Consider the following 14,714-nt stretch of genomic DNA (forward strand, 5'->3'; position numbering starts at 1 on the left):
ATCTCAAGAAGCGATACTCCTGTCAATGCAGCCGGAAAGACACAATGAAGTGTCTCCAACAGACTGCACCATTCATGGGGACACTTAAAAAGGCAATCCAGCAAGCTGCGTTGTCCCACCGGGACATCCAACAGACACTAAATGAAGTACTAAGAGCCTATCGGAATACACCACACGCCACCACCAACCAGTGCCCAGCTACAGTGATGCTAAGAAGAACACCTCGAACCGGAATACCTGTGTCAAATGTGGCGTCACAACAACGACCAATCACCGTCGATCACAACACATTAGTTGACATCGATCAAGCAAAGAAGAACAAGATGAAGACCTATGCTGACCAGCGTAGACATGCCAGAGACTCCAATATCCAAGAAGGAGACTGGGTAATAGTAAAGAGTGACCGCCGAGCCAAGGCAGACAGTCGATATCTTGATGTCCCCTTACAGGTCATCCAGAGGAAAGGAACTATGATCACAGCCAAGTCGGATCATAAACAGCTAACAAGAAACATCTCACATTTCAAAAGATATTCTAGGCGTGATCGACATGAGACTTCATCCAGCCAACTCTCAAGCGAGCTGTCTAACCAAAGCGATGACAGTGACCAGAACCACAGTCCCCCACGATTGGTGGAACCTATAAGTCATCACAGTCACACACCCAGGCGAGAGAAGCGCCCACAACGCCCACAGCGCCTGATCAGAAAACCTCGACGCCTCGTGGAAGAAATGTAGGGGAAGCAAGACTTTGCAAAACAGGGGAGATGTCATGTCGTCCCGCCTGACCCTGCCGAGGGCCTGACAGGAAACAGGAACCGGAACAAGGAACGGACAGGAGGTTATAGTCTGTAAGCGGGTATGAGACTAGCAGGGAATAAAGAAGCACGCGTTTATCTTACCTGTGCCTCGGTGTGGTTATTTTAATGAGCGCTGCGACAAGCTCCATTATTTAATCGAATGTTTGCATGATATTCGATAGAGAACGCAACACCGCACCATAGTATATACAGACATAAATGAATGTTGATGAAGCATAATTTCTGCAAAGTTTTGTAACTAGCCTCACTGCATTGTGCCAAATGGCCACATCTCGCGCTCTACAAAGAACAGACCAAGCTGCATCACGGATATTGTGCGGACACAGTGCTGCAATGTGACTGGGCCCATGAATCATTTGGTATTTCATTTTAAACTCCAGAGTCACTAATCCTAGGGGAAGGCATGAGGAAAAGGAGAGGGAAGATGCGGGACATCTCCTGACGTTTTTCAGGTTTTCTGGCAGAAAGGTTGGTGTGTGTAGTTACTTACTGTAATTACAAGGCCACATGTCCTGCTCGCTTTCGGTACAGTGAAGGTGATTTGACGCATGCCGTTGATGATGGCGCTCTCTGGTCCACAGTCACCCAGGTGTAAGGCACTTCCGTTGATGTACAGTGATTCCAAGAGACATTTTCTGACCGATAACTTGATGCTGCTCTCAAGGCACTGTAGGGAAGTGGTCTGGCCGATGCTAGAGAGACCTGAAAGAATTGGAGGTGATCGTAGAATAAACATCATTGAAGATTCTGTTGCTTTATATACAGAATTTCCGTACTCTTATCCAGAAACTCTCAATGCATAGATAAAATCCTAGACCTTACATAAAATATGTCTGGCTTCAAAGCCAAGAATACTGGATTAAGTAGCCTGAGTAATTTGCCCCAAAGCTAAAACGCCTAAACTAAAATTTGGAACCTTAGGCCTCTTCGATAGACTAATCCGCAACAGTGTGGAATCGTAGGAAGCAGCTGAGACTTCTTGCCCAATAGCCATGTCCGAAGTCAACATAGGCAGGACTAAATACCACAACCAATAGTTCTATCAACACAACTAGGACCATTGGCTCGATTTTCAGGTCTTCACCCCATTGTCAGCACATGAGATTTCATAGTCACCACTCTGGGTGTTATAAACATAACCATTGAACCCATATGGAGCATGGCACGCTCACAACCAGGGCTACAGACCTTAAAACAAAAACACAAGAAACCCTGGTCCTATATCCAGAACTCAGACTCCCAAATCCATCTCTGACTGTAATACCGAAATCATTCAAATCCCTATAGCAAGCACTCTGTTTACATTGCCAGCATCTTGCTCTCCACAGCCAATACCTCAGCTCCCTCCTGGAGAAACCTTGTTATCATAAACATTCCACTTGAATCCCATAATCAGCATTCTGGGCTTCAAGTTAAACACCCTTTACTTCATAGCTGGAAACATAATACCACCGCCACTTTTCCAGAGTCCAAAGGCTTGCTCCCTACATCTTAGAGCCAACAATCGGGTGGTTTCAATATCGAGCACTCTGCCACCCAAATCCACATTCAGGTCGGTTAACCGGCAACTATATTCTACAGCCTCTATCTTTGGGCACATAGTCAGCACCCTGGTCTACTCATCTCCCGGGTATGCTAAACCAGCAACTTGGCATCGCCAGAACCTTGATCTTCTTAGCCAATATTGCAAAATTGGGGGGTGTATTAACAAAAGCAAGCTCTGAATTACTCATCATAAGTCTTATTGTAATGGTTGCAGTTAGGTTATAAATCAAAAGAGAACTCCGGTGTACCACCTGCCGATGGTTTAGAAACTTACAGACGCCATTTATTTTAATTAACAGTACATGGACATACTCTCTAGTGAACATGGGCTGTCTGGCTTTAATATTTCTTTACTAGTTTTGAAGGACACAGGGCGACTTAGTGTGATTAATGAAGCGAGTATTCAAATAATACAGATTAATGTATTGTACCTCAAAATAAGGTCCACATAGTATTGTATAGCATAGCATCACGAAAGTCACCTGAGCCTGCCATCCCCAAGGTCATAGATTCCTGGCAGAGTATTCTGATGGGCATTATGTCCCTTCACCACTAGACTATGGGGGACTGTCTAGAGTTACTGCAGGCTATTATTTTCCTTGCACTAGGAGTACAAAACGTTTTTGGTTTACTTCACATTTCCATTATTGATCAAACATTCTGTTGTCATGTACCCAACCTTACAATGGGTCGCAAAGTGGCTTATAAAGATCAGAACTATGAATGAATAAACTTGAGTCTATGCTTTGAATATTATCAGGATACAAATATATTTCTATCAAGTGTTTTCTGCGGGTGTGTTGTGGGTCATAACAGTATTATATGCTGTATAATAAAGAGCTTAACATTAATGTGGTCTGGTTGTTACCAGGAGCACAGCTCTATGCGATCCTGTGTTTTTAGAAAATATTTTGTATTGGAATCTGGGCGTCAGGAGCAGTGCACTGGGGGCATCGGCGCTGTGCATTCTGATCTTCATTTGCATACACATTGTTTTAATGGGTTGTGATAAGATACATTTTTCAAACAAACTATCATGCTGTAAGTTGAGAAAACAAAGTGACTGTGGCTTGAGTCATAAATCTGTATGTCTTTACCTTGGTTTTCTAGCGGTTTTTCCGTAGATGTTCCTGCATCAGGGAAAAGTTTACATAGAGAATGTGCTCTGAATAAACTAACATTTCATACTAAACTCTATCAGCCTGATTCATGTACGGGCCGTTTTGCGTGGCCCTAATAGCGAATCATAGCGACTCGCTATTGAGGACACGCAAAACGGCATTCATGTAGGAATTGCTAATAAAAAAGCGATTCCTACATGTTCTTTATTTGCGAGTAGCAAATTGCTACTCGCAAAAACTCCCCATTCATTCCTATGGGCCAAGAGGCCCATAGGAATGAATGGGGAGTATCCCTTATTTGCGAGTAGCAATTTGCTACTCGCAAATAAGATAGCGATTTTAAGGGTGCCAGGGGTGTCCAAAGGACGCCCTGTAGCACCCCTAAAATGCACATTTGAACAGGTGTTGCACACACACATGTCCAAAGGACATGTGTGTGTGCAACATGCAACTTAGAAAAATGCTTTTAAAAGCATTTTTCTGAGTTTTTGCTATTTACCGACAGGTCTGACCTCTCGGTAAATAGCAGCCAAAAAAGTTCAAAATCGCAATTTCTTGATGTGTCTTGAATAGCATTTGAGGAATCTCTATTAGAGATTCCTTAAATGCCATTCCTCGCAAATATGCGAATTCTTAAATAGCGATTTTTGCATTTGGGATTGTGAATACCAAATGCAAAAATCGCACTCGCAAAGGGCCAGATTCTCAGAATCTGGCCCTTTTGCGAGCGCTATTGCCTACATGAATCAGGCTGTATATGTTTTGTGGAAAATAGGCATTAAAATTCACCATTGCACCTCATTCTTTCAAAAGGTTGGTTTGTGGTAACGAGAGGAGCAGGGGGTCACCATTCTTCCACTGAAAGGTTTGGCTATTTATAGACTTTCTGATTCAGTAACACTCCTAATGCTTGATGTCAGTCAGTGAAATGACTGACAGTTCAGCACTCCGCCCCTGAAAACTTGTCAGCACCAAAGAGCTGAGGTGGCTTGCTCCAAGTATAGCTGGGATTGCTATGCCACTAACAGACCCCATGCCTAAACTGACTCCATTCTGAATAGAAACTGCTGTCCCTCCAGTGAATTCTGAATCGATTCAGACCTTTGCTATTTGCTTGAGCCACAAAAAGAGTTCTCATGTTACAGTCTTATACACTGCATCTGCTGATCTTGAATTTAGGAGATTGAGGAATACTGACTTTAACTTCTTCTAAGGGTTAGACGATGTCCCTCATGCTGTCTCCATCACTGCCACTCTACCTTCCTTAAGGTCTCTTTCAAACAATGAAATAAGCCTCAACAAATGATGGCGCCATCCTTGGGTTCCAAGTTCCTTTGTCATCGAGGCCTCTGCTAAAGATTTCCGAATGCTTGCTTAGTGAGCCTCAGCAATAATTTTATATTTTACAAAAACAAACTCTACGTGCGACTTTGTTTCTGTAAAACAAAAACAACTGATCACCCTGAAAGTGCTCTCACTGGGTGTGGAAGTCATTTTTCTTTTTCCTTCTTTGAAACAACGAGGCTGCGTTTGGCAGTCCCAAAGAGAAGGTAAGCACATCAGAGTATCCGCTCGAAATGGAATGGATGGTCCATGGTACTTACATCAATGGCTCATCCTCTGTTGAGCCATCGGTGTATGGTTTCCATCGGCAGCATTGGCACCGCTCGCAAAAACATGATGGCCCTCTCAACTCTACATAAAGTGAATACAACATAAGTTTGGTGGACACCCTGCCACGTTTGTATCAAAGTATCCAGCCTGCTAAAGTCTAAATAGGGCCCTATGTCTTAAACATGTTCAACCTTCAAATATCATCAAGCACTCTTAGCTGTGTCCTTCAACTCTCAAGTAACAAATTCGACCAAATATGATTGGAGGTTCTGAGAGTGCAGAAAGAAACAATGGGGCATATTACCAACAACTAGCGATAATTTTTGTCTCTAACTTGTTTAGAGACAAAACTTATCGCCGCACATCGGCGATTTTTATCGCAGATAAACTTTGCTATTAGCAAGGTTTATCGCAAATGCGATAAAAAACGGCCGCAATGCATGAATATCGCTGAAAAGTCAGCGATATTCATGCATTATCGAGCAAATGCTCTTAGCCATGTTATCCACCTCCCATTGGATAACATGGTGAAGAACTGCTCAGGGCAGGTGTTAGCTTTTGGAGATATTCGCGCTTAGCGCGAATATCTCCAAAAGTTGGTAATAGGAGATAGCGATGTTAGCGACTGTTTCCAGTCGCTAACATCTTGGCACGCCCACTTTGCATGTCATTAGTGATAAATATCACTGACATGCAAAGCGGGGCCCAAGATGGTCGCTATCTCCTATTAGCTGTCACTAACTGGTGTTAGCGACAGCTTGGTAATAGGGAGATAATTTTATCTCCGCTTTCTTGGCTTTTAAAGCCAAAAAAGCGGAGATAAACCCCCTTGATAATATGCCCCAATGTTCGTTGTAAGATAGATTTTAAAATACTAAAGTAGGAGATCCTCTCACACTGATACTTCTGCAACTGGGTAAGATGGCAAGTAAAACCAGAATATATTTGTTTAGTTCTCTTACTACTTCCGAAGCATCCCTTTAGCTATTGCATGGGTAGTACTTAGGAGGTCACCGTACCTGCCTCGTCAAAATACAGGTACATTATTTTCTCCCTTTCTGCTGCTCCAAATAAAGTGATCATGAGATCAGCCTGTTTGTTTGGACAAACATGATTGACTACACATCTTTTCTTAACGGCATCCTCATAGTCATGGAAAACCAAGGGCTCCAAAACTGGAGCAATCAAAGTGTTTCTTACAGATCTTACAAGCCTAAGTCTTCCCTGGGCCTCCTGTTATTCAAGAAGCAGGAGGATGCCAAATACGGGAGCTTGCCTCTTAGTCTAGGTTCTCTGGAACACGTTGAGGTCTCTGTCTGTTTCCTGTTTATGACACTCTGATTACCATTCATTGTCTGCTCACATGCTTTCCATCCCTTGTAGAATACCGGAGTAGGTCTGGGTAAAATTTAGATCACACCATTGTTAATTGTAAAAGTTTCATGTTGTATTGCACTTGTTTTACGAAATTCCTGAAACTACACCTCTGTTCATGGCATTATGATAGCGCAGAAGTGCACAAACAATGCTGCCAACTAGAAAGCAAGTGGCTCTTGTTCACATCAGTTGTGTTTTTGTGCTATTTTTGGTGCAAAATGTATTCCTGTGTCCAGAAAACTGATGCAAAGGCACATTATGGGCTAAAATATAGCGCTAAATGACAAATTGGCATTTTTGGAATCATGCATATTTTCAAATAATTTTCTTGCAATTTCATATAATTATGCAAAGGAAGTTTATGTGAATTCCGCACACACGTATAGCTGAGCTCTGCTTCAACTATAACTCTCCGTTATTTAGTCTTTGAATTGGATTTTGAATTCCTGCCTCTTTCAATTTTTGTAGTCTATTAAGTTCTCTCTTTCGATTTCAGAGTTAGCATACTTCATGCCCAGCAACAGCCAACCATTAAATAAAATGGGGTTGCATTATGTCCCTCAGAACATGGATGTACAAATATAAGCTACAAAGAGTTCTGTTGGGTAACACGATTCTTCAACGCGAATTGTTAAAGATGTTGAACATTCAACATCCGTGACAAAGGGTCGCGAAACAATCCCTTTGGTCAATTTAGGAAAAAAGAACGGATGGTTTTTACTATGGGCCTAATTATGATGTTGGTCGGACGAGTGTCTGACTGGCATGATAGCAGAATGGAACTGCCCGATTATAGGTTTGCGGTTCCACCCACTGTATTTGGATGTGACCACCCAATGGACAGTCAGAAAATCCAGTTTGCAATTGCAGCTTCTGCAGCTGGCGGAAAAGGCCTGCAGCAACTGACAATTGTAAAATGGATGTTTTTAAATATCTCTGAACCATGTAGCAGGCACCACGCAGTGCCTGCCACACGGTGCAGGGATGTTTAGGGGGGCACCATAAGTGATCCCCAGATGCCATTTCGGAGGTGGAAAGGGGGCCTTGCTAAGGGCCCCCAAAGTCACTTTCTGCCTACCTTTTCATGGCGGGCGGACCGCCATGAAAGGTCAGGTTGAAAGCAATATCATAATTCCAATGGCAGTGCCATGGCTGGCTCTACTGTCATTATGGGATTATTGTTCCGTGTACTGCCCTGACGACTTCTGTGAGCCCATTGGAAGTGGAGCGGAATCCCTCCGTGGGTTTCACTTTGACAGCCGGTATTATAATACGGCGGTTGAACCGAAACAATAGATGTCGGGTGGAAAGCCTCCAACTAGCTGTCGGATGGCTTATCGCCCGCCATAATAATCGGGCCCTACATTTCTTAATCATACCTTATAAAAAATGAGAAAACATGCATAGCAACTTGTCGTAAAAACAAATTGAAAAAACACATACATTTAAAACATGCCAGACACAACTCAAAGGACTTTTTTAAATTTGGTATATTCAGCGTCATATAAATGTGATGGAGTAGCATGGGCAAGCACTGAGCTGCACTCAGAATCCACTAGAATGAAACCTTTTTAATGGATGATATTCTCCATCGGTGCAAAGTGAACTCTGTCTTAGGTTCATGGTGATGCGGTGCATATATTGCTGTTGGATACTTGTTGATCCTTTGGTAGGACACAATCATGAATTGGAGAAGTTTGATTGTACTCTTGAATTTAATCTTTTGAAGACCGTCCCCCATTTTTTCAATTTTTTAGTCCTGTGAAAGACCCACAGTGATGCAAAGTTATTAACACTTTTCCATAGGGTTGAAGCGTCAACACCATTGTTTAATGTCCTACGCAGCTATTGTAAGACAGAAAACGAAGATAAAGAATAGTTCGCACCTTGATTCTTGGGCATCAGATATATTATGTTTTCATCTTTTGTATGTTTTGTATGTATTTATACTGTGCTTATTTTATTTTCACTGTGTATCATGTTTTCACTAAATCATGATTGTTGATTTATTATATGTTTTGAGTACATTATGGGCAGTTTATAGTAAAAATAGAAAGTAAAATAATTGTTTTGCTAGATGTAGCATTTGATATATGATGCAAATATACTAAATTAGAAAAAGTTATTTTTGTCATGCTTTCGTGTTTACAATGTATATGTTTTTTCAAATTGTTTTCACAGAACAACTAATTAGTATGCATGTTTTCATTTTTTAATAGGGGATGATTAAGAAACAGTTTGTAAAAGACAACCCCGCTTTACTAAATTAAACAAAGGGATTGTTTCTAAACCCATTGTCACGGATGTTGAATATTTAACATCCTTCACAATTCTCATTGAAAAATTGTGTTACCCGATATAACTCTTTGTAATTTATAACAGCAACAGCCAACATCAACTTTTGTTTTGTGCCTGTAAAGCTTGTCTCGTTGGAAAACAGCTGGCCATGTTCATTGACATTTTGAGTACCCTTTCAGGAGTTTTTTTCACTACTGGGTATGGGCACTAACAACGGTCAGAATATATTATCATGGCATACATCTCCACCATTGCTCAAGGGATATCAACAGGTACTCTTTCTTCTTCAGTGATGGCTCTCTCCCTCGTGTACAAAGAACATTTGCCTTGAGAAGCCACTATAATCCAAGGAATCTTCAAGGCTGACACCCTTAGAGTTCCCTGGTTGAACCTCAAGTGTGTCATATGTGCATAGTTTCTACAGTAAAGCACCTATCAACACATTGGCATACACTAGATAAAAATAGACTCTGTCCAGCTAATAAGTAAGTAAGTAAAGAATTTGTATAGCGCACTACTCACCCGGAGGGTCTCAAGGCACTTGAGGGGGGGGAATTCGTTATTTATCAAATAGCCAAGTTTTTAGTTGTTTTCTGAAGGAGAGGTGGTTCTGTGTAAGGCGGAGGTGGGTGGGGAGAGAGTTCCAGGTTTTGCCCGCTAAGTAGGAGAAAGATCTTCCTCCCATGGTGGTTTTTCGAATGCGTGGAATCGCGGCGCGGGCTTGATTGGACGATCTTAGTTGGCGGGTGGAGGTGTAAAAGGTTAGGCGCGTGTTGAGGAATTTGGGTCCTAGGTCGTAGCGGGCTTTGTGCGCGTGGGTGAGGAGACGGAACGTTATTCTCTTGTTGACGGGGAGCCAATGAAGGTCTCTCAGGTGGCCGGAAATGTGATTGTGGCGGGGTAAGTCTAGGATGGGTCTGGCTGAGGCGTTCTGAATGCGTTGGAGTTTTTTCTGTAATTTGGCTGTGGTTCCGGCGTAGAGGGTGTTTCCGTAGTCCAGTCGGCTAGTGACAAGTGCATGGGTAACCGTCTTTCTTGTTTCGGTGGGGATCCATCGGAAGATCTTTTTGAGCATACGCAAGATGTTAAAGCATGATGATGAGATGGCGTTGACTTGTCTGGTCATCGAGAGGGAGGAGTCTAGGATTAATCCTAGGTTGCGAGCATGGTCCGTTGGTTTGGGCGCGTTGCCTAGGGCTAGTGGCCACCATGAGTCGCCCCATGCAGAGGGGGATGATCCTAGGATGAGGACTTCCGTCTTGTCTGAGTTCAGTTTTAAACGACTATTCTTCATCCATTCGGCTACATCTTTCATCCCTTCATGTAAGTTGGTTTTGGCGGTGTTTGGGTCTTTGGTGAGGGAGAGGATCAGCTGTGTGTCATCAGCGTAGGAGATGATTTTGAGGTTGTGTTGGCGTGCGATGGATGCAAGGGGGCTCATGTAGACGTTGAAGAGGGTGGGGCTGAGCGACGATCCTTGTGGTACGCCGTAGATAACTTCGGTGGCCTCTGATCTGAAGGGGGGGAGGCGGACTCTCTGGGTTCTTCTGGCGAGGAATGATATGATCCAATCCAATGCTTTTCCTTGTATCCCGGCGTTGCTGAGGCGTTGTACAAGGGTGCTATGACAGACCGTGTCGAATGCTGTGGAGAGGTCCAGGAGGATAAGGGCAGCTGTTTCCCCGTTGTCGAGTAGTGTTCGGATGTCATCTGTGGCTGCGATGAGGGCGGTCTCGGTGCTGTGTTTGGCTCGGAAGCCGGACTGTGAGGGGTCGAGGGAGTCGTTGGACTCGAGGAAGGCGGCGAGCTGACTGTGGACGGTCTTCTCTATGACTTTGGCAGGGAAAGGGAGTAGCGAGATGGGGCGGTAGTTCTTAAGTTCTGTGGGGTCTGCTGCAGGTTTCTTCAGGAGGGCACTGAGTTCGGCATGTTTCCAGCTTTCCGGGAAGGTAGCGGTGTTGAGGGAGCAGTTGATGATATCCCGGAGTTGGGGTGCTATGATGGAGTCGGCCTTGTTGAAGATGTGATGGGGGCATGGGTCGGTTGGGGATCCAGAGTGAATGGAGTTCATCAAGCGGATGGTGTCTTCGGTGCTGATCGGGCTCCAGGCGCAAAGGGTGGTGGTGGGGTGCTTCAGTTCGGTGGTGAGGGGAGTGGACTGGTCGCCGAAGCTGTTATGTATGTCAGCGATTTTACTGTGGAAGAACGAGGCTAGAGAGTCGCAGAGGTCTTGAGAGGGAGTGATGTCGTTGGTGTCGGCGCTGGGATTGGTAAGCTCTTTGACGATGCTGAAGAGTTCCTTACTGTTGTGGGCGTTGTTGTCGAGTCGATCCTTGATTGCAGATTTCTTGGTGGATCGGATCAGCTGGTGGTGTTTGCGGGTGGCGTCCTTGAGGGCGGTCATGTTGTCTGTGGTTGGGTTTTTTCGCCAGGCTTTCTCGAGGGTGCGACAGTTCTTTTTGGAGTTCTTGAGTTCGTTGTTGAACCAGGAGGCTTTTCTTGCTACCTGGCTTGTTGTGTTGCTTTATCAAGGGCGCTAATTCGTCAGCGCAGTAGGTGATCCATTGTGTGAGATTGATGGCTGCTTGATTAGGGTCCGATGATTTGGCGGGAAGGTTTTGGCTTAGCGAAGTGGTGAGTTCGTCGGTGGTAAGTTTGTTCCAGTTTCTGTGGGGGACTTGTTTTGGGTGGTGGTGGGTTGTGGTTTTTCTGAAGCTGAAGTGAACGCAGCTGTGGTCCGTCCAGTGAAGTCCTGTGACGTGATTGAAGGAGACGTGGTTGCTGGAGGGGAAGATTGGGTCGAGCGTGTGTCCGGCTAATGTCAATCTTTGCGAGTGAAACCTTCAAAAAGTATCTATTATTTCTTCACTGGCACTTTTATCTTTCACAGTGCTCTTTGCCCCATGTAGGAGACTAGCACATTCCCACCATTTAGGAGAAGTCATGACTGCACTACTGATACCCAATGTCACAATGAGACCAACCTTTTCCATGTGCTTATCATAAATTTGTCAAGTAGACATTTCTTATAGCTCTTGTTGAATTCATTGCAAATACACCACTCACCATGGATACCAGCCTAACCTGATAGCCATTACTGTGGGCCCATAGTCAGTTCTATAGATGACATGTAAAGGCTCCAGATATATAGTAGTTAGAGCCAGTGTTATTTTCCTATCAAAACCCTAAATGATACTTTATGCAGTTTCTTAACTCATGGCTCTAGACATTGCACATTCTGAGGTAATCCCTCACAAACCACTGAAGGCCCACAGATCAAACAAATATATTTGTTTTGCTTGTAATTGACTCCCAAAGAAACATGATGGACTTTACCAGAGTCTGCATAGTAACTGTCACTGCACAGGCAGGTTGATGATCCTGAAGAGAATTCATCTGATGCACATGTCGCTGGTATTGTAGACACAGTTGTGGAGATAAGGGGTGTGGTTGTGGGATTTGTGGGAGGGGTTGGCGGAGTTGTAGTATGATTTGCAGTGGTGGTTTTAATAGTTGTAGGTGTGGCAGTAGACATGGTGGTGATGATGATTTCTGTACTCATAGTTGTAGGCATGGTGGTGACAGTTGTAGGGGTGGTGGAAGCTGTTGTGATGGTAGGGGTGGTAAGTGTGGTGGTAGGAGATGTAGTCGGAGTTGTAGGTGTGGTAGTGACAGTTGTAGGGGTGGTGGTGACAGTTGTAGGGGTGGTGGTAGGAGTTGTGGGTGTGGTGGTGGTAGTTGTGGGTGTGGTGGTGGCAGTTGTAGGTGTGATAGCTGTTGTGGTGGTAGGGGTGGTTGGTGTGGTGGTGGCAGTTGTTGTCATAGTTGTAGGTGTGGTGGTGACAGTTGTAGGGGTGGTGGAAGCTGTTGTGATGGTAGGGGTGGTCAGTGTGGTGGTGGGAGATGTAGTCGGAGTTGTAGGTGTGGTAGTGACAGTTGTAGGGGTGGTGGTGACAGTTGTAGGGGTGGTGGTAGGAGTTGTGGGTGTGGTGGTGGTAGTTGTGGGTGTGGTAGTTGTGGGTGTGGTGGTGATTGTTGTAGGAGTGGTGGTAGTAGTAGTGGTTGCTGCTGTCGTGGTGTCACCTGCTGCAATAAGAGCAGCAGTAGATGCAGGTGTAGCTTCTGGATCTGAAATATATAAAAAGGAGATGTTATTCTGTTTGCTTGAAAATCTAACATGTCATTGGTAAAATAAGACTGTAGAACAGAACCTGTTCACAAAAAGCATAATTCTTATCACTTAGGATATTAGTGCTGGCTGGATTTCTGGTGGCTGAAGAATTCTCCTGATTGGTTTTCTCACTCACGTACAATAGCTTCTTTCTAAAAGCTTTGCGAAGCTAAGGAGTGATCTGACAGGTGCATTAACAACCTGGAGAGCAATCCTGCCCTTTTTCAGATTTCTAAAATGTATATTATAACTAATATAGAACACAGAGATCGTGGTAATTTACAAAGGCATTTGCAACAACTCTGCTGCTTGTGTATTAGAGAATGCAGCAAATGGTTTGCATAGCAATAGTGCAAATTGATTTCATGCAATGTATGCTGCATATACAGAAGTGAAGTAAATACATTTTGTGCAGAGACAAAACATCTGTTACGTTTTTTTGCACATGTGGGGAAGACAGTGCAAATCAATTTGTTCCACTAGTCTGACATGGCCAAAAGATTTTGAGGCAGCCCAGAAAGAATTTGAATATCACCTTCATTCTATTGACAATTGATTGCATTATTGTGCTCATAAAAGAGTGCTTCCATTGCAAGGTATGTGGTGCAATGTTTTTAGGAGTAGCAGCAGCTGGCAGGGACAGCTTCGTAGTGTGAAATCACACTACGAACCCGATCTGTGGGATATTGAACAGCACTTATCAAGGTGGCCTATACCACTATTACAACAATCATGAGGCAAAGCATTTGGGGTCCTATTAATTAGAAGCTAATCACGCATACTGAAATTCCATGATTTTTATAGATACGCCTTGAAGGATAATACTCAAGCCCAGATGAAGTTCACATGTAGTGAACAAAACGTGTTGGCTGTTGTTAGACCTGGAACCTTTGGCATGGTTTCCCCTGACTTTTTGCCATTACCTCCTGTATTTGTGACGCTGTGCTGGATTTCGTTTTTGCTGGCTTAGATGCTTTGGGCACTTTGCCTCTGCTGATCAGTGTCAAAGTGCAAGTGCTCCCTGAGTAAATTGTTATTGTAATTGGTTATCCATTATAGGCATATTTGTATTATCAAGAAGTTCCTATTAAAGTACACTGAGTGTGCCAGGGCTGGTGATTCAAATGCTACTAGTGGGCCTGCAGCACTGATTGTGCCACCCACATGAGTAGCCCTAAAATGGTGTCTCAGGCCTGCCACCGCAGTGCCTGTGTGCAGTCTGTGAACTGCCATGTCAACCTGGCCAGTGTCCCCACTGACCAGGCCTAACCCTTCCCTTTCTGTACACATTGGACACCTCTATGGAAGGCCCAAGGTAACCCCCCGGGCAGGGTGCAGTGTATGTGAGAGGTAGAGCATTTAGTAGTGTGGGTGACATGCTCTGGTAGTGAATTACAGCCATTTTCGTTTTTTCACTATTGTAAGGCTATCTTGCCCATAGGCTATAATAGGGAATGCTGGGTACAGTGGTTACCTGCATATCTTCCCATACGAGCAAGATAGGACTTAAAAGTTTGGTATCCCTGAACTCAGAATTCACTAACACATCTTTTAGGAAAGATGGTTTTCAAATCCTGTATTTGAAAACAACACTTTTAGAAGGTGGCTGTTTTCTTGTCTGACCTTTCTGTGTGCCTTGGCCTGTTTGTGAATTGACTGTCTGGTTTGTGACAGAGGCTAAGTGGCTTCCAGAGGCTGAGTGGGCCATCCCTGGGCTGAATAGCTCCATCTGCATCTAGAGTGGTGGGAGGGGTAGCACCTGGGACTG

At 44.1% G+C, this 14,714-nt stretch overlaps 1 protein-coding gene across 2 annotated transcripts in view; it reads right to left on the bottom strand.

The window, feature by feature from the left end:
- The window catches only part of LOC144823811 (uncharacterized), a 194,712-nt gene that overhangs the window by 104,860 nt on the left and 75,138 nt on the right, over window positions 1-14,714 (bottom strand). For both annotated transcript variants that reach the window (XM_078682663.1, XM_078682664.1), the window contains exons 3-4: window positions 12,112-12,903; window positions 1,311-1,522 (exon numbers count right to left, since the gene is read on the bottom strand). In XM_078682663.1, the coding sequence (XP_078538789.1) occupies window positions 1,311-1,522; window positions 12,112-12,903 (1,004 nt within the window). The remainder of the gene's footprint in view (window positions 1-1,310; window positions 1,523-12,111; window positions 12,904-14,714) is intronic.

Source organism: Lissotriton helveticus, chromosome 3_1 (genome assembly GCF_964261635.1).
Source record: "Lissotriton helveticus chromosome 3_1, aLisHel1.1, whole genome shotgun sequence".
In the NCBI taxonomy this organism is placed as follows: domain Eukaryota; kingdom Metazoa; phylum Chordata; class Amphibia; order Caudata; family Salamandridae; genus Lissotriton; species Lissotriton helveticus.